Below are 23674 nucleotides of genomic sequence, written 5' to 3'. Positions count from 1 at the left end.
AGCAGAACAAAGACTAAGAAGCCACAGTTCTCCATGTAGAGCCAATTGCAGCCCAGAAGCGATTTCACTCCCTTAATTGTGTCTGCTTTGTAATGATGTGAATTACAGCTGTTAATGTTGGCCACCGAAATGGTGGTCTTTTTATTGACCTTTGATGGATGAAAGGTTGCCAGTATTAGAACATAGCTGCAGGTTACTTGCACCAAGGCTTTTAACTTGCCAATTAACCTCAGCAGTTTATACAGAATATTTATTGGTTCAGGGCGTGTTTTTTGTTTAGGTCTCTACTTGCACTTGCTAAGTAAGTACGCAGACTTTAAATGTTTCCTCTGCTGACACCCAAAGAAAGCCGTCAGAGATGTTGATCATTAAATTGCCTTCCAGTTTGGTTCAGGCCTGATTTTCAAGGTTTTTAACTATTGCAGTGCATCCAAGAACGTTATGTGGATTTCATGTGTCCTTGATCTGGTTCTGTAGGTGTTTTGGCACTCTAGCTTTTACCTGATCATACATCTAATTGATCTAATATAATATAAAGCTTTTACTGATGTCTTATTCTTCTTTGAGTAATAATACATGTTGAGTCTGTGGTTGTGATTGCTGCAAGCGGACATTACTTGAAGCCTTCCAACTTCAGATCCCTTAGGCATGCCTCTTTGGCTAGAAGGTCTATGAACTGTTTGCCTGTCCTGGAAAATGTTGCTGATCTCGCTAAAATAAATACATTTGGCAATATGGTTCAGCATCTTTCTTCGGATAAGATGAAAGAGGCCCTGAAACAGAACAGATTGTTTCCATCTATGCTGATCTTGTTAACCATAGAAATTGCTCAAATTGTCTCTGAGGGTGTTCTTTTATTTTGCATAAAACAGTTCACAGGCCAGAGTCTAAACAAAAATGCACAATTTTAACAACCTCTGGAGTAACCCTGTTTCTCTGGCTAGTTAATGAGGTTGCATCTGATTTTGCTGATCCCGGGAATGTCATCAAGGTGCCCATGGGACCCCCAGAGGAAGAGTTATTAAGCCAAGATGGATTGGCATGTGACCGGGATATCGGTGAGGAACTGGGGGCGGTTCGTATATTACATGGTGAGGTTGCACAACCACACCATAAAATAACCCAATTTCCTCACAGTTTCTGATACCAGGGCTGAATCTTACCAGCTCCAGGACTTGCCATTCCACAAGAAGTTCCCCCTGGGAGTGCTTTCCCAGGCATATAGGAACTACCTAGATATACATCTGAAGAAGACTATGTCCTTGTTCAGTGATACTATAATGCTGCTGTTGGCTAAGAGTAGAATGGCATTATAGTACGAAATCAGCGTAGGTTAATGGGACACCTTCAGTATTTTCATTAGGCCCATCTTCTGGGAAGATTCAGGGGAACCATCAACCGTGTTGGAGAGAGTATCAAAAATGTCAGCCCAATAGGAGTTTATTGGTGGGCTGTTGTAGGCAAGGTGTAGGAAATCGGCATCCAGTGCCTTGCACCTCAAACAGCGGAACTCTGATTGCAAATGCAGTCTTTTAAGGCCAAGGGGTTATCAATATAAGTGATGTAGGAATCCTCCTGCCATTGGGTTAGAGCTTGCCAGTTTGTTCACAACAGTAGCGCCATTCCTTATCAGTGATGCCCACCCCAGTGTCCCCCTCCCATCTGGATCTTGCACTCTGTGCTATTTGAGGGCCCTCTACCTGCACTGTATTTTAGAGGATCATCACAAGATACTTTGGTGGAGAGATGTGTGGACAGCCCATCTAGTGCAACAGACGCCAGGGGTTCCTGAAGAAATGCATGGTTATGTTTTGCAAAGAGCTCTCAGTTTGATATATGTAAAGTGATCCAGCACAGTGCCTCCCCCTAAAATAAAAAATTTAAAAAACTTTAAACACATACACACGCACAGCAGTCATGGTCGACACATTGCCCACCTGTAAAGGGTTTGGAGCTCCTGTGCGATAAGTATCAGTGGGTATGTGAGTAGCTGTTGCGTTGGGACGGAGAGCATAGTGAGGTGCAGTCTGCCACAAATAGTGATCCAGACTATTTGACATGCCACCATGATAATCTCTTTAAGCTCACTTGCTGGACGTTGGCTAACCATTGCCACCAGTGGTTGGGTCTGGGCAATGTCATACACAACTGTCAAATGTGCCATGCGAGGTGAGAAGTGCATCCACTGATGGGTGTAGTGAGCCTTGGGCATGTGCACAGTAGAGTTCATAGTCTGGTGCCGCAAGGCTACCACAAGTATAGAGTAACGTGAGTATCTCCTACCTAATCCTTGGCTACTTGTCCACTCACGCTGGTGATATCGTGAGTAAGCACAGTGTTTTAAAGGATAGTTTATTCAGATGAAGGGGGACGTTAAAGAAAAGTTATAGTCATCTTGGCGGTATGACCACTTTCATCAGTGCCAGACGTCTCATCAGGGAGAGATATAAGCAACACCATTTCCCAACATAGTCTTCTATTTTATACATAGCTGTTACATAGTTTTCACACAGTACTGTATTTTATTTTAGTATAGGATAGCCCACACACCTAGGTATTTCACTGACGTAGTGCACTATGCAGTAGGGTAGCCTAGCATCCTTATTGGGGTGTAGGATAATAGGAAGATCGTCGATTTTTTTCAGTGCCTTAGAGAGCATGAAATAGCACGAGCTCTGTGATAACTTGTCTCGAGTAGTCACACAAATATTGGGTGATGTCAGCGTGTAACGATACGAGGTGTTTGCGGATGGCGACGTTGAGTCTTCCTTGTGCATTGAGTTGTCTAACCTTATATGCTGAGGTTTCAGGGGCGATTACACAAAGTACTGGGTTGAGTGAGAAGCCCTACTGGGGTGCCCCGGTCGGTGGTGTCGGATCAAAGAGGTTATTCACTTGCACCCTGGCAGTCGGGCTATGTACAGGAGCCGTATTCAGCAGATGTATTTGTCTGTCAAGCCCATTCTGTTGAGGACGGCAAATTGGAAGGGTTATTCCAAGGAATCAATTGCTTTTATGGTGTCTAAAAAAACAGCCACAGCTTTTAGTTGTGGGTTTAATTGATGCATGAGAGCAGAGAGGATACAGAAGATGTGTGCAGTGGAGCATTTGGGGACAAACCCTGCCTCCGCTGGAAGCGCAAGGTCTGGCAGTAAGAGCATCAGTCCATTAGCCAAAACTTTCGCCAGTATGTTAGCATCTACATTTTTTAAAGCCAAGGGGCGGTAGGAGTCACATTGATTGGTGGGCTTGTCAGGTTTCAGTAACGTGATAAGTGTGGCCTCCCTAATGGGGAAGGAGTGCCTCTCTTTTGCGCTTTGTCATAAACTCTCAGTAGTTGGGTTGCGAGCTGGGGTCAGTAGACGTTGTAGAGGAATCCATTACTGCCAGCAGCTTTGCAAGTTGGGAGACCCTAAATGGCGATGGTGACTCATCAGTGGTTAGAGGTGTGTCCAAGAATGGTATACGACCTTCAAGCCAGAGATGGGTACCAGGCAAATGCCACATGCACAGGCTCAGTAAGGCCAGAATAAGTTTGACTGGGGCATGGTCTGACAGCTTGTGAGGAAGGTGATCCACCCATTTCACCTGTGTGCATGCATCCCTCATGCCCAGCCAGTAATCTAGTCATGCCCATGATGCATGTGCAAAAGATACATGCGTACCCTCCCTATTGGTGTTTCAGACACCAGGTATATGGTCACTTCTCCTCTGGCCATGAGAGCAGCCATAGCAACCGTAGCCTTTGCATTGGTAGGGGTTTCAACAGTCTACCTACCACACCACAGAATGGTTTGAGGGGTCAGGGAGGCACACTGTAACCAGATCTGCTCCAGGAAGTCTGGTCATCAGTATTTAGCCTACAGGTATTAACAAGCATCAGCTGTCAACCACATATTGCGTCTTGAAGTATATTATATCTGCCTTGGGGATCGTTGTATTCATAGATCGGCTGGAACAGAAGGCTGTGTCTTTTTCGAAGTGCTGCTCCCCAAGCGTAGGAAGGGTTGGTCTTGAGTGATTTCTGGGTACACCATTTAGCAGTTGAGAATAGTCTGCCCATGTTCGCTATGTGCCTCTCCTAGAGGAGAGCGGTGTCTACCTTGTGCCAGCACCAGTATGAGAATACCTGCCTGACCTTGCAGAGGTTGAACAATCCCCGGACATTTCAGGTCAGATGCGACGCTACACCTTTAACCAAGGGTTCAGTGTTCTGTTCATGTGAGCGAGGTGCCAGGTCGTGCCCCATGGGGACTCGATTTGATCCCGTTGTGTGCTGAGGTTATCCGCGCTTGTTATGAATCAATAGTGGCTGCATGGAACATTATAAGTTTCAAGGAACCCATTTCAAACAAAAGTCTCATTTTTGCTTGAGTTTGCCCCTGGAAGAACCAGAGCTCCTGGCGAGCCAAATCCTTATGCGCTGGTTGTTTTGCCAGTTAAGGGGGTGGTGGTATTGGCCTACCATTGATGGGAGGTACTTTTTTGTGTCTCTGTAATAGTTTCCCAGGATTCATTGCCAACTAGTTTGTGCGGTTAGATGGGTCAATTGACCGTTATAAACCATGGTGGTGAGTTGTCCTCGTATTTATGTGGCGTCTCATTCCACAATGCGTGGCTGGTCATCCTGTAGAGGCTTGTGCTTTGGGTTGGGTGGCTGATTCTGAGATAAAAATCTTTACAAGTGGTGCGGCACTGTGTGGATCCTGAAAGAGATGTGATTTGTTGTGGTGCATTATCTTAAGAGGCACAGGGTAGAGCAGAGCAGAGCATAGCTTGTCTTGCTGCCTAGACTGCCATGGTGAATTCCAGGAATATTGGGGGGGATGTAAAGGGGTGTATGTTGGGAGAGAACTGTTCTGTGCCAAGCAGTGAACAGAAAAGCGTCTGTGTAGTTTACCATGTTGCCAGCGTTGATGGATTCTGGCAGACCTACCATTTATTGAGCTGAATGACTTCCAAGCCCTTTGCCGTGTCAGTTAGTTCATTGCTATGGTCCACTGTGTCATTCTATAGGGTCAGTATCTTGGTCTCTGAGGCCGATGTATGCTTCTCTTGCTTGTCTAGTTTGGCCGTGATCCTATCCACCCTAGCCGTCAGCGTATCAAGTTGGCAATCTATGGAGGATGGGCTTTTTTACATATGTAGCAGGAGCGATTTGATGTCCTGATCTTCCTCATTGCCATTGCTGCTTGTAAGGCATTCGGTTCTCCCAGCGGGTCCTCTGAGGCAGGTGTACAGTTGGAGAAAAGATGTATTTTCTCCAAAGCTTTTCATCTTTACATATGTGCTGCACCGCCCATCACACATATATAAAGTAGTAAGGTGTTAAAGTTTGTCAAAGCTTAGAATTTTGTGCTGTATAAAACTCTCGTATAAAACCTAAGCTTGACATCAAGCAAAGACCCTTACACAAGGTGCAAGGGTGTGTGTACTGGCTCAAGGAAGCCGAAGGTACTGGAGGAGGGAGCAGTAGCACTACATGTACGGCGATATGCTGTTGTGCGCACTCCTTTTCACACAACCCAGCACAGCAACTTTGGTTACTGCATATTGTAAAAGCTTTGTTAATTTGCCCCTTTGTTTCTCCAGACCAAGCACTGTTAACATGTAATTCTTACCAGTACGGATAACATGTGAACTCCTACACCTTGTAATTCTCATTGCCTTAAGTAATATCCCCTGTACATTGAGTTAGATACTTGTATGACTCTTTGTCTCTGTACAGTATGTTTGTGATCTAAAGCGCTCTGACAGTCTAGATTGAGATGAGTACTGCTATAAAATAAATGTGGGAAAGGGCTAAGAAAAGATTAAGGGCACAATTGCAGGGTGGTATTGAAGGAATCCATGGAGGAGGAGGTCATTGGGGGTAGAAAGATTGTCACATCAGGTGCCTCCAACTCAGAAATTGTCATAATTTTCGAGATATCTCTTCATGGCTGGTGGTATCTGTGCAGGCGAAACATCAGTTAAGGGTTCTTAATCCACAGAGACATAACAAAACTAAATAGTCCTCCTTGCTTTAGAGGTTTTTGTTACATTGATTAAAGTGAAGTGTGGCATGAAACACTAGGATCTTTTTTTTTTTTGTTTTTTTTTGTTTACTTATACTGTGCGCACAACTGCGCAGTTACATACTAAACAACCCATTCTGATGGATACAACTACCTGTGGATTCCTCACCTAATGAATACTCCCATGACGCCAGCATTCAACGGAAATCTTCTTCCTAGCTTCTGCACGTCGACGAGGACGTCACATTTGCCCACGCGACGCCACCTGACGTCATACAGGCAATAAGAGGGCCTCGCGGACGTCAGTTCCCTTTTTTCCGTGCCATTCGAAACGGTTATCTTCGAGGGAGCTACTGTTGCTTTCGAAGTTACAGTGTGTTTTTCTGCTGCGTGTTTTTTCTCTGAGGTTACTATGTCTCAGAGGAAGTCTGGTTTCAAGCCCTGTCGGGAGTGTGGGGGCAAGATGTCCGTTACTGACCCACATTCGGACTGCTTGTGGTGCTTAAGTTCCGACCACGACGTAGCTACATGTGAGTCATGTCAACACATGAATCCGAAAGCCCTGAAGGAGCGTGAAGCCAAACTCTTTATGGCGAAGTCGAAGAGAAAGGAGAAGAGACATCATAGAAAGTCCTCCTCGCCGAGGTCTCATCGGCGTCATCGAGACTCCCGGCACCGTCGGGACTCACGACGCCATTCGAGCAAGGAGAGGTCTCGATCGAGGTCGCCGTCGGCTCGGCGTCGGAAGACTTGGGAGGTCAGTCCCACAGTCACTCCACATCCATCAACGCCGTTGCCTTCTCCGGCTTCGCCGACTTCGCCTGGGCAGACGTCTTCAGTGGTTGAGGTGCCACAGCCTCAGGTGTTCTCTGCGGCGTCGCAGACGTCGAGGCCAGCGTCGGGGTCGCCTTCGATCCAGGCACCCAAGTATCCGGCTTTCCCGGCCCCTGGAGCCGATAATACCGCATTTTTAAATGCAATGTTCACCATCTTCCAACAGAGGGCTCCAGGCAGTGCTCCGACTGGTCCTTCGGGCCCGTTGGCTTTCTGCTTGGGTGCTCCGGCACCGCTACGGCCCGCACCCTTCATGCCCTTTCTCCCCTTGGGGAATGTGGGCTCGGCGCCGGTGTCGGCTCCGGTGGCTCCAGAGGTTTCGGCCCCAGAGGCTTCAGCTCCATCGACTTCGGGGTTTCGGCCAGTGACCCCGTCAGGACCATCTGAGACTCCGAGACGCACCTCTCTTCATCCGGCTCCTAGCTCGGCGTCGAAGCTTCCTGTGGCGCCTGACATGGCGTCGGATGGATCCGGCGATCGGCGCCGTTCCTCGAGTTCGGCAGACGCCATGTCGACGCCGCGTATTGAGGAGAGGTTACATTCTAGGAGACGTGCTCTCCGTCTCTTGGAGGAACAGGAATATCAACGGGTCCTGGAAGAAGGTGAAATTGAGTATTCTGAATGGTCTTCAGGGACTGGATACAGCTAGTGGCCTTGATACTTCCCCTGAGTGGGACTTGTCATCTCCAGGGGAGTATACTGAGGAGGCAGCCACTTTTCATGCTGTAGTAAGGAAGGCGGCTACCTTCCTTGAACTGCCTTTGCCGGTGGCTGAGGCAAAACAAAATTTACTAACTGAGGTCCTACATCCGGCCTCTACTGCGGCAGAGCCTCTTTTACCATTCACCGAGGCTTTGCTTGAACCGGTATTGGGGGTCTGGAAGAAGCCGATACCTTCCTCGGCTGTTAATAGATCTGTGGCCAGGAGGTATCGGGCTGCACCATCTGACCCTGGCTTTCTGTCCAGACACCCTACGCCGGAGAGCTTGGTGGTCCAGGCTTCCTGTTCTGCTAGATCTGCGCCTGGATCTTTTCCAACAGTGCCGGGGGACAGAGACTCCAAAAAGTTGGACTCACAGTCGAAGAAAATATTTTCATCTTGTAGCATGGCGCTGAAGTCCACCAACGCTACATGTATCTTGGGGAGGTACATCTATGCTCTTATGGACGAGATAACATCATCGCATACGGAGCTTCCTCAAGGACTCTTGAATATCGTGTCGGATGCTCAGGTTGCTGCAACCCAGGTTATCCAATCTGGGTTGGATACAACTGACTCGGTGGCTAGAGCAATGGGCACGGCGGTGGTTGCGAGGAGACAGGCTTGGCTTCGCAACTCAGGGTTTTCTTTGGACGTGCAGTCGACCCTGTTGGACCTCACGTTTGATGGGGACAAACTTTTTGGTGCCAAAGCGGATTAGGCCTTGGAGAGGTTTAAAGAAAGCAGGGCCACGGCCAAGTCATTAGGACTGCAAGCCGCTTCTTCTGCCTCCTCCAGGTTTTTTAGGAGGTTTTGAGGATTTGGTCGTGGCTCATCCTCCTCTTCCTTTCGGGGGAGATTCCAACAACCTACCTCCTCTCTCACCTTTAGATCAATTAGAGGGAGGGGTTGGGTCCGTACCAGGGGAGCCTCTCAGCAGCACTCTGCCTCTTCCTCGTCCTCTGGAGGGGTGCAGCAGGGGAAGCAGCCTTAGGCTTCCACCAATTCCCACTCACTCCTCTCCTGTAGGGGGAAGGTTACTGCATTTTCTTCACAAGTGGGAAGTTATCACATCAGACACCTGGGTTACCAGCATTGTGGGAAAAGGCTACACCCTTCCCTTTCGGGAGTTTCCGCCCCCCATCCCGCCCCTCTTATTGTTCGAAAGAACACCTCCTGTTGTTAGAGCAGGAGGTTCAAGTCCTCCTTTCAAAGGGCGCTGTGGAGTTGGTTCCAGAGCAGGAAAAGGGTCAAGGTTGTTACTCAAGGTACTTCCTGATTCCCAAGAAGGATGGTCGATTGTGACCAATCCTGGACCTGAGGATTTTGAATTGGTTCCTCAAACAGGAAAAGTTCAAGATGCTGACCCTAGCTCAGGTGCTTTTGGCGTTGAACAAGGGAGATTGGATGGTGTCTGTCGACTTGCAGGATGCTTACTTTCACATCCCGATTCTCAAGTCGCACAGGAAGTATCTCCGTTTTGTGGTGGGGTCACAGCACTATCAGTTTGCGGTCCTCCCGTTTGGTCTTACTTCAGCACCTCGAGTCTTCACGAAGGTGATGTCGGTGGTTGCGGCAGAGCTCAGGAGGAAGGGGATAGCAGTATTTCCTTACCTAGACGACTGGTTGATCAAAGCCAAGTCCCCGGAGCTTGTGTTGCACCATCTACAGTCGACAACCCAGTTGTTGTTCGATCTGGGCTTTACGGTGAATGTGCCCAAGTCTCACCTAGAGCCCTCTCAACGCCTCCTGTTCATAGGGGCAGTACTGGATACAACATTGGATCGAGCCTTTCCTCCGCCTCAGCGGATTCAAGATATTCAGGAGTTGGTTCCAATGTTTCGAAGTGGAGCGGTCATTCCAGTCCTCAAGGTCCTTCGTCTGCTCGGCCTGTTTGCCTCCTGCATACTGTTGGTCACGCATGCTCGCTGGCACATGAGGGCTCTTCAGTGGTGCCTCTGAAGGCAGTGGTCTCAACACAAAGGAGATCTCGAAGGTTCTGTCAAGATCTCCAGAGATGCTGCTACGGACTTGAAGTGGTGGATTGCGGGCGACAATCTTCCTCAAGGAAGGCCGTTCATGCAGTCGCCACCAGTGATCACGGTCATAACGGATGCTTCCACTCTAGGGTGGGGAGCTCATCTGGGGGATCTGGAGATCAAAGGGCTTTGGTCTCCAGAGGAACAGATTTTTCATATCAATCTGTTGGAGTTGCGGGCTGTACGTCTGGCTCTCAAGGCCTTCCTCCCATCCCTTCGCGGTCAGTCGGTTCAGGTCCTGACGGACAATACTACCGCGATGTGGTATATAAACAAGCAGGGAGGAGTAGGGTCGTACCTTCTCTGCAGAGAAGCTCTTCGACTATGGTCCTGGGTAAAGGACCATCAGATTTGCTTGGTAGCAAATCATCTGGCCGGAGTCTTGAATGTACGTGCGGACAGTCTCAGTCGCCATTTCTCGGCCGACCACGAGTGGCGTCTCCATCCAGATCAAGTCTGTCTGATCTTCCAGTTGTGGGGGGTTCCTCAGATAGATCTGTTTGCCACCCGGGAGAACTCGCACTGTCCGTTATTCTGCAGCCTCCAGTATCCGGTGCAGGGGGCGTTGGGGGATGGGTTTCAGAGAACCTGGTGCGACCAGTTGCTTTACGCGTTTCCCCCCATACCCTTGATTCCTCGAGTATTGAGGAAAATTCACCAAGACCGGGCCCAAGTCATTTTAATAGCTCTGGATTGGCCAAGGAGGGTGTGGTATTCCGACCTTCTTCAACTCTCAATGTGCCCTCCGCAACGTCTCCCTCTCAGGGAAGACCTCCTCTCGCAGTCGCAGGGGCAGGTTTTACACCCCAACCTCCAGAGCCTGCACCTTCATGCCTGGAGATTGAACGGGGCAACCTGAGTTCCTTCTCTCTCCCACCTGATGTAGTGAATGTTATCTTAGCGGCCGGCGACACTCCACTAAAACTACCTACGCTAATAGGTGGTCTAAATTTGTGGTATGGTGTGGGGAGAGACAGATTGATCCCTTACGTGCTCATATGTCAGATGTTTTATCTTTTGCTTTGTCTTTAGCGCAGAAAGGTTGTGCAGTGGCTACTATTAAAGGTTACTTGTCTGCCTTGTCAGCCTTCATTTGTCTTCCAGACCAACCATCGTTATTTAAATCTCCTATAGTGCTTAGATTCTTGAAGGGCCTTATGAATAAATACCCTCCAAAACCCTTCGTTATGCCTCAATGGGATTTGTCCTTGGTCCTGACTTTCCTTATGGGGTCCCCTTTTGAGCCTATGCATTCTTGCCCCTTAAGGTTCTTAGTTATTAAAACATTTTTCCTGGTGGCCATAACATCTGCAAGGAGAGTAAGTGAGTTGCAGGCTTTATCGGTAAAACCCCCTTATACAACTTTTTATGGGGATAAGGTGGTGTTGAGGACCAAGGCTGCTTTCCTTCCGAAGGTTGTTTCACCCTTTCATTTGGCCCAGACAATTACTCTGTCCACGTTCTATCCTCCGCCTCATCCTTCAAAGGAAGAAGAGAGACTTCATCGCTTGGACCCAAAGAGGGCGTTAAGCTTCTTCATAGACAGAACGAAGGATTTCAGGCTGGATGATCAGCTTTTCATCGGATACGTGGGCAAGAGGAGAGGAAAGGCAGTCCACAAGAGAACACTCTCCAGGTGGGTTGTTCTTTGCATTAAAATGTGTTACTCTTTAGCAAAGAAGCATCCTTTTGATGGTATTAGAGCTCATTCCACCAGGGCTAAGTCGGCCACTTCGGCCTTGGCTAGGGGTGTTCCTGTGGTCGACATCTGCAAGGCCGCAACTTGGTCGTCCCTTCACACTTTTGCGAAACATTACTGCTTGGACTCTGAGGTTAGATTGGACGGCCATTTTGCACGGTCAGTGCTGCAGGATTTCTTGGTTTGACCATTCAGGCACCCACCTCCGGGCACGGTTCTGCTTTGGGATTCTATTCATTAGGTGAGGAATCCACAGGTAGTTGTATCCATCAGAAGAACGAGTTACTTACCTTCGGTAACGACTTTTCTGGTGGATACATTAGCTACCTGTGGATTCCTCACGGTCCCACCCGCCTCCCCGTTGCCTTTTTGGTCTTACCAAGTAATCCTTGGGTGTGCTCCTCTTGGTCTTTAGGACTGCAATAGGTTATGTATATATGGATATTTGTATATATTTATTTTTGTATATACATATTTAGTGTATATATGTATTGTTTAAAAAAAAAAAAAAGAGGTTTTATTAAATCTATAGCCATCTTCTTGCAAGGATGTGTAGTTTACAATGTTATGAGATGTTGCCTTATCTTACATTGCATTGGATTATTGTTCTCAGGCACGTAAAAAATGTTGGTACTGACATCGGCACGTCGGCGAGGACCTCTTATTGCCTGTATGACGTCAGACGGCGTCGCGTGGGCAAATGTGACGTCCTCGTGGACGTGCAGAAGCTAGGAAGAAGATTTCCTTCGAATGCTGGCGCCATGGGAGTATTCATTAGGTGAGGAATCCACAGGTAGCTAATGTATCCACCAGAAAAGTCGTTACCGAAGGTAAGTAACTCGTTCTTTTGTAGTATGTCCATCCAAAACAGCACAAGTATGCTTTCTAGTTGTGTCCCAAAGACAATACCGTCCCCAGGACACAACACACACTCCTGCCACAGACTACATGACAGGAATACTTACACACAGCCGAAATAACCCGGAGAAGCTGCTAGCTGGCAGTGACGGCATCCATCACTTGCTCTGCCCCCACATCTGTCTGCAGGGAATTGGGTATGCTGGCTTGTCTTGGAGATGCTCACGTGACTTGGTCTAGCGCTGCTGTTTAACCCTTCAACTCAAACAACATCCACACACAACTCACTGAATTTCATACATCGGCTTAACAGGGAAGCATGCCAAATCACACTGCTGATGGCACACCATCACATGCCGAATCAGACCAGCTTGCATAGAACTTAGGGGGTTATTACAACTTTGGAGGAGGTGTTAATCCGTCCCAAAAGTGACGGTAAAGTGACGGATATACCACCAGCCGTATTACGAGTCCATTATATCCTATGGAACTCGTAATACGGCTGGTGGTATATCCGTCAGTTTACCGTCACTTTTGGGACGGATTAACACCTCCTCCAAAGTTGTAATAACCCCCTTAGTTTTGGAAGGCATGCAGACTTGGCGCTGCAAGTCCATACGAGGGGCAGAATGTGCTACACTTAAACGCATCGTTTTAATGTCTGACTTGACAGCGCAGCTGTCTCCAGATAATCATGTAATAATCACTAATAGAGGGGTTTTGGCACCGCCCACACGTTGGGGCCTGGAATACATGTTTTGATTGATGGGAAATTGTGCGTTTCCACAAAATAAGTGCTTGCCTTCCACCCAGCAATGAACATTTTGTTTATTTGTCCAGTTGCCTGAGGCTGAACTTACAGAGGTACATAGTGACATTGTGATGCTGTTAGTGTCTTAAATAAGTAGATAATGTGTGATGCCATCTCGGGCAGCAGCACAAATGGTGGAAGGCTGTCTTTAATTTATGGATTTTCTGTTCCGGCTTCGCAGTGTAATTGTCACATGCAACCTATATCAATGTTATTCTACAATTCTTTGCTTCCACAAAATACATATCTTTTCCCATACTAATTACTTGTAATACGTCACATTACCACACATCATTCTTTTAAATGCAGATGTATTGGTATTGCCAATGTTTGTTTAACATTAGAGTCTGAGAGTTATGAATAATAACGAAGCCCCCATGGTTGAGAAGGTACATTTAATAACAGAGATGCCCAGGTGAAACTTCACATGCAGGGCTTGCATCGAACAAAAACCTATCATTGATTGGTTGTTTCGGGGCATAACGGGTGAAGGACTGGTGGCCTTAAAGAAGCTGCACCTAATTCATTGCAAAGAGTTTGCTGGGTGTTTTTTGGGTTTTTTTACTATTAAAGAAGTAAAGAGAATATATGTAGATGTCTTTCTCTCTCTTTCTTTCTCTCTCTCTCTCTCTACATATATATATATATGTATCTCATGGCCCTGATTTTGAGCGGCACGGTTAATTGCAATATGTGCACAAACTCCAGTGACCGTACTTGGAAGGTTGTCGAAAAACAGCCACCTTCCTCAGATGAATATTGGCTTGTCAGTCTTGCCGATATAAACCATGGGAAAAGGCCCAGAAAATAACAGAACATGTTTATTTTCGTGCAGAAAGCACCAGAAGCTGAATGTTCTGCCCAGTTTTCCTGCACATAGGTTTTTACTGGCGCTACCTATCGCATCCAGTAAATACCAATCTCAAGACTATGGTTTATCTGATGTGATAAATAGCTCGGAATCAGGCTCTAACTGTGAGGGGTGCGGCTGGTACGAAATAATGGTCATGCATACAGTAAAGAAACGCCTGGTGGAAAGGCTTCAGTTAAGGGAAGGTAACTACCATTCTAGCTGCTGCCACTTTTGGGGTGTTTTCTTTCCCTTCCTCCCTGTTCTCAGTTTGCCTGCTTGTCCTCTCTTGCAGGGACGTTGTGGAAGCGCTGCTGAGGAACGATGCAATAACGAACGTGGGAGACTGCAAGGGCTGCTACCCGCTCCACCTCGCTGCCTGGAAGGGAGACGCCCAGATTGTGAAGCTTCTCATCCACCAGGGACCCTCGCATACCAAAGTAAACGAGCAGGTGGGGCTCCCTGTAGCTTCCGCATATGGCAGACTCCGCGTGAATAATGTGCCCAGTAGGTGGAGTGAACAGGTATGGTGTTGGCACTGAAGACTGTAGAAGGTATTTATTTAGCAAATCTGCTGGAGCACTAAGGCCGAGGTCGCATGTATTACACAAACCATTCGTCAGATTGTACACTTTCTGGTGACCCTCTGTGAATGTGTCCAAACTTGAAAGTTCTCACTTTAATTGGCCATTATGAAAGTCAAATCACCTCCTCTTGATAATGGCTTTCGATGTTAAAGTGCTCTAACCCAGATTTTACCTAACGAAATATAATTTTTAGTGGCCCGGGGACCAGTCTGGCCAGAAGGATTGGAGGCTTATTTACTAGCCGTGGCATTACATCTTGTGAGGTTTGTCTGCTCATGTGCCGTGCTTCTCTGTGGAGGGACGAAGTGACGTCTGCGGGTTACTGCGCAGCTCCCCGTTGATAGCTCCATCGCGGATAATGTCAAATACACACAGCTCTGGTGCAGACTGGGTCCGGGGCAGATAGTGAAGTTAGATTCCCTAAAGTGAGCTGGATAGAAGGAGAAGCGGGTGGATGGCCAAGGGTTTGAGAGATTTTACATGGAGAAAGCAAAGCTCTACAAGTTGGGACAGGGGAAGGTGGAATAGGGGTTTGTGACTAAAAATTGGTTAATACTCAGCCCTGTGGGCGTGGCCTCCTGAGCTCGACAAAGGCCCTTGAAGCCACAACCCTCCTGACTAGGGGAACGTCAGTGATAGCCTTGTACCTGGGCCCTTAATTGAAACACCTAAAGGGTCCAGGGCCGAGTGTCTATCACTGACACCTCTCGTCAGAGGGTTGGGTGGCCTCAGCAGTCTCACTGACCGAATCCTACTCTGTGATGAGGTAAGGACTGTTGCCTAACGTCAGCCAATGAGGGGAGGCGGCAGTTCCAATCTTCCTGGCACCTCCGAAGCTTCCCTCCCTGAGAGCTGCAGATAGTGAGTGCTGTGTTTTAATTTACTTTAATGCATGGGTGTAAGTGTGTGTGTTTTGGGGATGGGGCGGGGGAGAGCTCCTCCCTCCAAGCTGCGTTTACCAGCCACCCCTGCCTTATAATATCTCTGTTGTTGGATTAGGAGAGTTGCCCATCAGTCGGTGTGGATTCTGGCAATGCATTGAAGTCCTGGTTTAGAAATGGTACCCGTTGTGATATATTCCCTTCTGGTCCGAAGACTGAAGCATTGATAGGACCTAATAGATTCTCGCCAAAGCACTCCTAACCTTTCTAAAAGAGCGGAACTAATATGCTGGTTAATGCAGTTATAGTCTGCGTCTTAAAAGTAACTGTTAAGCTGAGCAGTAGGGACATTTAATGCTTCCAATCCATTGACATCTTCGTATGTTAAATACAATGCTTTGTCTCCGAGCCAACCTACTCCTGCTTGTAACTGGAGATACAAGGCTGCCCTCTGGCGGTTGTTTTCCAGCTGGCAACGTTTTCCAACGAAGAAAGCCCTTTTCCTCACTTCTCAAGTATATTTCCTCTACACTGCAGTCTCAACTTGATGATAATAATAGTTTTCACTTGCTTCTTTTCCATCCCGACCTTGTTAGACTATACTCTTCAAAATAACAAAAAATTAAATGCAATGTTAATTCGAATTTCCTCTTTTACTTCCTAAGCCATTTTTGGACTTCCTCTTCTATTTTAAATGTTTTTTTCTCTTCTCTTCACACGCCCTCCTCACTACCTGTGCTATATAACTTATTTACTGCCGTTTTCAAAGACCAGAACTAAAAAACCTAAAAAAAAAAAAAACACTGCTTTAAATACCTCTTTTTGCTCAGATGGCCAAGAGTCTAAACCCGAAGGTGAATAAATAAATCTGGTAACCAGCTCCTTGAGCACTAAATCTGTTCTAAAATGATTAATTTGGCTGACCACCAAAAAGGCAGAGAAAGGAAAGGGTAGTTACAATACAATAGTAATAACAACGAGCATCCTAACGGTACTGTCAAATTTTGTACCTTGTATGTTCTAGAGCATCTGCTTGGTAACTGGCCTTCAGAGAATGTGGAAAGATTGGTTTGCTTGGGAGTGTTAATAGCTGGTTTTGCTCTGCAGTGGTCTTTTACCTTTTCGTTGAAAGGGTGATCATAACTTTGAATTTTGTTTCTCCTACAGTTAAGAGTGGCTGTGGTAGAGAGGGCCTTACGGTCAACTTTATGGATGATCTCCACAGAGTGGACAAAAACTGTGTGTAGTGCCTTTGTTGGGTATCTAATCTTTTTTTTTTGCCACACTGAACCATTCAGTTCTCCTCTGTTTTTAGACTGCACTACTTTGAGATTAATCTGATTCTTTTGGCCCAAAAGGACTCCTTGTATCTTGCTACCTGTTTTCACTCTCTACCCAGCTGAGATAGTGTTCGTTTCTTTAATAGCTGCCTCCACTCTTTTGTCACCTTCTGCCTGTGTTTTTGCAGTCTGTTATGAAATGTTTATCACATCCATATCACGCTAGAGATTAAAAGGCTGTTTATGAATTGTATTCTTTATTTGGCTACATGGATGTATCTGAGCTCCATCAGGCCGAATCAGTGGGAGCTTTCGAATGGCTATTTAACTAGTATTAGGCAGAATACGAGAGGAACCTTATCTTTTTAACAGACTGCTGGTTATTCCTGGCTACTCAGACCGTTATTGTGGGTTTTCTTTCCAATGAAAGAAACTTTGAAGTGTTCCCTGTGTCTAGATCAGCTACTCAGACTGCAACATGTCATTTATTTGGAGTTATCAAAGAATGGATATATTAATACACTCTAGCTCAGTTTTTTTATCTGACATAGACATCCGAGCTCTGCAGCCCGACTTCTGTCATATACCCCTTTGGTTATTCGCGTCACCGATTGTGAATGATCTTCTCCAGCAGCTTGTAGAAAAGTGCAGTAGGCTGTTTCAGTTAATGGTAGGGCTCTATACTTTCCCGTGTTGTTTCCCTTTTGTGACCTAGCTGACACTAGCTCATTTCACTTGCTTATATTTACCTTTTACTCTGGAATAGTTCTTGCTTTTCAAGCGTCTTAGCTCTAGAGCAGATTTAAAATTGTTCTTGGAAACGTCTTCTTGTTTTTGAAAGTGTGAAAATCCAGCTTTTTTCCTCCCATCTGTAGTTTTGTTGTTTGCGTCGAAGTTGCAAGCAGCTTCTCGCAAAACTTTGAACCAACACTATAAAGAACCAACAATATAACTGGTTCTGGTCTTGGTAGTGTGATGTGGAGGGAGAAAACTAAGCCATTGTCCTTGGAACCACTGTTTAACGCAACCTGAGTATTTGTGTCAAATCCAGCATTTTAGAAAGCTGTGTACAATTTCTTTAGGTGAGGAATGACCTCTAGCTTATGTAGCTAGTTGGTTTGAAAGAAAAGCCCAGAAATACCTTCCCAAACAGCACCAAACCATTAGAGGGTCATCAGCAGCGTAAGCCATGCATTGCTTGAAACCTTGAACAAACTGCCGTGATGAAAAGGAAGTTAGTAACCAAACAGGAACAATTTTCTTGATAGTTAATCAGCAAAAATGCCCTTTTGTGCTTCTAGTTTCATGATGGCACTCTCACATTCCGCCCACCTGGATCCCTCCTCCCTGCATTCCTGCAGGGAGGGCGCAACAGGGATCATCTAAGACATAGTCGATTTGCCAGCATGCCAGGATGAAGCCCAGGCCTGCAATATTAAATGAGATCATGCTGGTGTGGGGTTTGGTAAATAACCCCAACAGACAGCTGGTGTCCCGTCAAGGCTGTGGCCCATGGCGGCATTAATAACACCCCATTCTAGGAGGCAGTGAAGGCTAATGGTTGGCAGTCCCATACCATGTGAAAAAAGTCAGTGTCATCCAGGAAGTACTTGGGACATGCCGCCCAGAACCTGGGGAACATCTACTGAGTCGCTAGGGTCAGGTACTCCCTGTGCAATTAATATTATTAAATTAGTTTAAAGTGATCATTGGGAGAGGTCTGGGGGGTATTTAAAAAAAATCACATTGGCCCAGTCCCTAACTGTCAATTATCCACCCAGGCCAGTGGCTATCCCGTAAGGGGCAAAGGTTGTGGTTGGAATGCGTGAGCAGGGAATGATATAAAAACGTTACCGTGTGAGCCTGGCCCGTCGTAGTGCAGATGGTGCTCAGAGAAATAGCTCTATTTTTAATAAAAATGTTTATTGCCATTTTTAAGATACTCTTGGCCCAATCAATAATGATACATGACCTGACTAAAGGGAAACATCACAGTTATAGTAGAACATAGCAGGTTGCAAAGCAGCTGACAGTTCAGTTGAAAAGGTAGTCTTATTGCATGATGGGTCTGCTGGGTGGCGGGGGGGTGGTGTTAGAGGGTTGAAGGTTGGGCATTTTGATGCTGAACACTGTTTTTTTTCTGTACTTAGATTTTAAACAGCATGGTAACATTAAATGGTCTGCTATAGTAGTGATGGGATAGGTCTGCTGTTGACATTTTTGTAGGACGTTGAGTTGTGTGTATTTGATGTCATCAGCGATGGTGCTGGAAAAGAGGCCACCTAAAGAGTTAAAATCATTGCATTTTGATACCGGAGGATTCTCTGTCTCGTAGATGCCGAACTGAATATTGGGATTGATGACAGCACTCGGATGATAATGTTCCTGCCATCCAAAACCAGGAAGAAACCTCTCTCCCACCATAGCCATGTCTGCCTCACTCAGTGCTTGTGTTGCTGTATTCATTCATTCCTTCACAACCTTTTTCTTTCCTCTCCTTTTTGTAGAATGCTCTTGAGATCAAAGAACTCAAAAAGTACGGCCCTTTTGATCCCTATATGAATGCTAAGGTGTGTACCTGCCTCTAGGGAATTTCACTGTGCCATCTGCCATTCCTGGGCTTTGCTTACTACTTTCACTGCCTTGTCCTTTGGACTAAGTTTCTGGGACCTACTTAACTTCTTTCACCATGACTCACGCTTGAGTTCTTGTCTATGTCTCGTCTCTCTTCTGAGTTTCATCTGACACTGCTGCTTCATTTGTTTATATTCTCCTGTCAGACACTACCCTGCATTTGGATAACCGAAGGGGGAAATCAGTAAATCATCTCTTCTCCTCTTCTATACTGTCAGTTATTCTTCTTTCTCTTCAAATATTGGTTATATGTCCTACTTTCCCTCCTCTTCTTAACAATGTCTTGACTGTCACAGGGTGAGTTATCATACCTGCCTTACCTGACACTTTGTAACTACTCTTGGCTTTCATTACTTTGGTACATTACGTCACAGCAATTATTGTCTCATTCTTGTTATTCTGTGGCACGCTGCTTTCTTAGACTTGTATTTGTCTCCATAGTAGAGCAGTTTCCTTTCTCTTTTGTTAGCAGAGAAAGCAACACACGTTTCTTATGTTGCCTTGCACTTCTGGAATTCGAATGCCATGGGCTAGGTGTACGAATCATTTTTTCAGTTTTAAACACTCCGAATCTAAACTTGCGACCGCAAAAATTGTTTGGCAGTGTACAAATCCAGTTTTAGCAGTCTGTAAAGTTTTACTGACTCCTAAAATGGTATTGCGAATGGATCCAGGTTCCCTGTTTGGAAGAGTCATGTTGTGGGCTTTTCCTTCAAGCTCTAAATGGTTATGCAGTATACCTGTCGTTTATGACTATACTTCAAGTAGCAAACCACTGAAATGTTACTGTGGTATTAACCCATTTGCAAATGTGAGAGTGCCCGCTTTGGATCTCTCCCGGTTTGTTAATGTTGAGAACATTTTCAGGGAGGGCAGGCAGGGGACCACTGGCAATTTTCCAATCAACTTTTAACATGAACATTTTTTTTTTTTTTTTTTTATTTAAATTAGTTCTGTTTCTTGCAATGAAAATGGGCTTTTCTCAAAAGTAAGTTTCTTTATTGAAATGTTACCACAGGTCTAGTCGTCTGCAGACCACTATTCCTGTGGTAACCATAAAGTGGAGTCAGTCACAATTTAAACCTACCTACAGAACAATAATGAGGTAGGTTGGATTGCGAGCCACTTTGATTTTGAATTTTGGTTACCAACATGTAGGTACATAGTTTGAATAACAAAATTACACACTGGTTGTAAAAATACTGTTTGCAAACTGCAGTCATCTTTTGCGGCCATTGGATTAGTACATCTGGCCCTTGGTTCCTACTGTTTTTCTTTCCCTACCCTCTAATAAATTTGTGGTGGTGGTAGGAGGCTGGGTGGCATGTTCCTCCTGGCTCTCAAAATCTTGTTTCTCCCATCCCCTTGTTGCTTAATGTGATATGATGTGTCTGCTGTCTTATTTGTTTTGTCGTTGTCTATTTGTTCCATTATTAGAGTTGAATTAACTAAAAAAACAGAAACCAAATCTCAAATTAAACTATAGTTAAAACATTTTGTAAGCTCCACTTGTTTGCTTAGTTCATTCAGGTTTCGCCTTCCCCTGCCTTATTTTTTAAAGGTTTTGTGAGTCGCACATTTGCATTTATTACATTATATTTTTCTCACACGTGTCCTATTTCTTCCTACATGAGGATTTTTTGGATCTACCCTTTTTACTTTTCCTAAATCAATGGTTTTTCATTTCTGTTGTGAGCAAAATAATTATAATAATCTTAAAAGCATTTCACAAAGGTTCCTGACAACTTGCGTAGATATTTTCACAAAGATTATAGTGTTGGTAAAAATTAAATGTATTTTTCCATGTCATCGAATCATTGCCCCAGTGAGGTTCATCTAGAAGTCTGCCTTGTTCACAAAGATATTTGAGGTTTAAAAGTGTTCCTATCGATTTATACGTCTCACCTCAATGGTTCCCTTTTTATGTGATGCTGAAAGGATTGCCAGAGGTATGATAGATAATTCCTATGTTTGAAGGTTCCATCGAGCTGAGAATTGCTCTTCGGTCCAGTCCACTGAATAGATAAATGTTGACTTTAGAATGACTGCCACCATGGCCTTGTCTTTTTGCTACAGAGTACTATGTTCCAACTCCTGTGGCCGTCTGCTTTCTGTTCCTCTGCCCTTGAGAGAAGATGTTTACTTTGTCATGTTTAGAAGTTTATTTTATTTTCTCAAATTCCTTTTTCTTTTTGGATGGTTCTGTTCCTAATTAGTTAGGTAAGTAAATTGTTTTTTAGGAACTTTGTTTTACTTAGCATGTCTATGGATAACTAAGAAGTTTATCCAGGGAAGCTACACTATGCCCCTCCCATGTTGCCTCATCATAAATAAGTAAAGTAGCTAAAGCATTTGGAGTTGCATTACCTTTGACAGCATAAGCAGTGCAACAAGATGACAGTCTCATAAAGTAACATTTAAAAGAAAAATGATGAGAAAAGCCTGCAAAAGATCTTTAGGCACTATCTTCCTCGTGGCTTCCAAGAGTTTAGTTGTTTTGGCAGATTTATTAGATGTTTCATTATTCTGAGCTATTTGTAATTATTTCTTAGTTAGAAATATATATTTTATTGCATAAGCTGTAGATGCATTAAAGATGCTCCTCAATTATTGATTATATATGTTTATCCTATGGGGGGGTAAAGGCATTAAAACATATCCGCTCCTGTTAGCTTACTTTTATGTTTACAACATTGTTTTGTCATTAGATCTTTTGCCTTCTCCTTGTTTCCATCCTTGACCATAGAGAACCGGATTTGTTGGCAGTAAGTGAGATTAGGAAAAATGCTACAAACAGTACCTCTTTTAAAAATGCTCAGTGTGTTTAACTCCCTATTATCCTTTGCAGCCAGCACCACCTCCCCATCGTCTGCAGTCAAACCTTTACATTTGTTTGATCGTTGCGACTTCACCAGCCGAAACCAAATATCTCCAAACTCTTCTGGTTCCCATTCCCATTTGCTGCCTTTATTGAAGCTTGCTCAGAAACCACATAGTGTGACGATCTCCTACATTCTCATTCTCCTGTATTTTAATTTGTGCACCAGAATGTGCCCATCATTGTGTAATAGTAGTGACCATTCACTTCTACAGGCCTGTACCTTTTCATAACCTCCTTAGAGTGTCATTCTGTGCCATCAAGGAGCACTGGAGTACAGTCTTTCAGTTTGGAATGTGCATGATCAATGGCAACTCACCCTGGTATCTGAGTAGGTGTTTTTATTCCCATAGCATAGCTGGATCCCTACTTTCCAGAAATCAAACTAATTTACGCACTCCCTCCTGTTCCTTTAACAGCGCGGTTGAGTCCGCCCAGGTGGTATTGTCCTACCTGGGTGGGGCTAGGTGGTCATATGATGAAGCATGACACTATATAGTGTGTGAGACCACCTAGTCCGTAAAGGAAATCCCCCTCCACAGACCTTAAACCACCCCTCGTTTGATCTTTAGTTGAGATTTAGGATTGGTATAGTGACGCAACTAGCACACTTTCAACCCATTTGTAATTTCAAAAAACCCCGTACTCTCGTTTGTGACTTAGTATTGTGTTTGGGGAGTCGAGTACGTGGGTGTCTTCTCCTACTCCCTTATACTCTCCCTTTGTGTACTATTATGATCAATGGCAACACCATTGTTCATTGTGTTCATCACTGCCACTTTACGCCCTTTTCTAATAAGCACACTAGGGGCATTTGGGTGGCTGTAGGATTTCTGATTGTTAAGCTCTTGGGGAGAGTGAGGTCGAAGTCTTGATGTGAGCATTGAATGAGCTTCCACAAGTCTCACCACTAAAAAGTGAACTCTCTGTGAGGAATCCCTGGCTCACCCTTCATAACTTGGCTAAAGCAGCAGGGCTTTCCAGAGAACTCTATGTGGTATTTGTATATCAACTAAGCTAAACAACTATAGTGTTCAGAAATGAAGAACTTAAGACTGGATGTAAGGATCAAATATTGTTGCAAAAACAGCACCCATTCCAAAGGAACCAAAAATACAATATTATAGTATAGATGTGGGCTGCAACACTCATTTGCTCCTAATATTAACAGTGGCTGAGTAAAATGGTAATAGTTTTTCCTGGTCAAAAGAAGAAACCTCCCTGGAGGTTGAAGCTGTTGATGAGAAGGACTCAACGACTCAGCGAGGTTGAACTCATCTGTTTTGTGGTCCTGCAGTGTACTTCTACTTTTTTTTTAACACAAAATTTTATTAGTTACAATTATCAACTGTTCCATCATACAGTGCATTAGTCAAGTAATAACACACATGGTCCGTAGTTAGGTATACATCCCATACAATAGGGCTACAATTGTGAACGAACATTCTTGTAGTATGATTAACAGTCCCATATCCTGCCCACCTCCACCCTACCCAGCTTCTGTCTATTAGCCCCTTAGTTAGGATACAAGGGATGGATCTGTTAATAAGTTCTTCAGGAATATCTTTCCTTACATAGGGGACCAACTTATATATTCACTGTCTAT

The 23674-nt window shown here is 45.1% G+C and overlaps 1 protein-coding gene across 8 annotated transcripts in view; it reads left to right on the top strand.

Moving 5' to 3' along the window:
- ANKS1A (ankyrin repeat and sterile alpha motif domain containing 1A) overlaps positions 1 to 23674 on the top strand; it is an 823551-nt gene that overhangs the window by 215165 nt on the left and 584712 nt on the right. For 4 of the 8 annotated variants that reach the window (XM_069238816.1, XM_069238815.1, XM_069238814.1 and 1 more), the window contains exons 3-4: positions 14104 to 14260; positions 19064 to 19126. In XM_069238816.1, coding sequence (XP_069094917.1) covers positions 14104 to 14260; positions 19064 to 19126 — 220 coding nt within the window. Of the gene's footprint in view, positions 1 to 14103; positions 14333 to 19063; positions 19127 to 23674 lie in introns of those variants that run through there. The other 4 variants (XM_069238819.1, XM_069238817.1, XM_069238821.1 and 1 more) reach the window with 2 other exon arrangements.

Source organism: Pleurodeles waltl, chromosome 6, assembly GCF_031143425.1.
Source record: "Pleurodeles waltl isolate 20211129_DDA chromosome 6, aPleWal1.hap1.20221129, whole genome shotgun sequence".
Taxonomy (NCBI): domain Eukaryota; kingdom Metazoa; phylum Chordata; class Amphibia; order Caudata; family Salamandridae; genus Pleurodeles; species Pleurodeles waltl.
The sequence above is the reverse complement of the archived record's forward strand: the minus strand, read 5'-3'. Positions and strand labels throughout refer to the sequence as shown.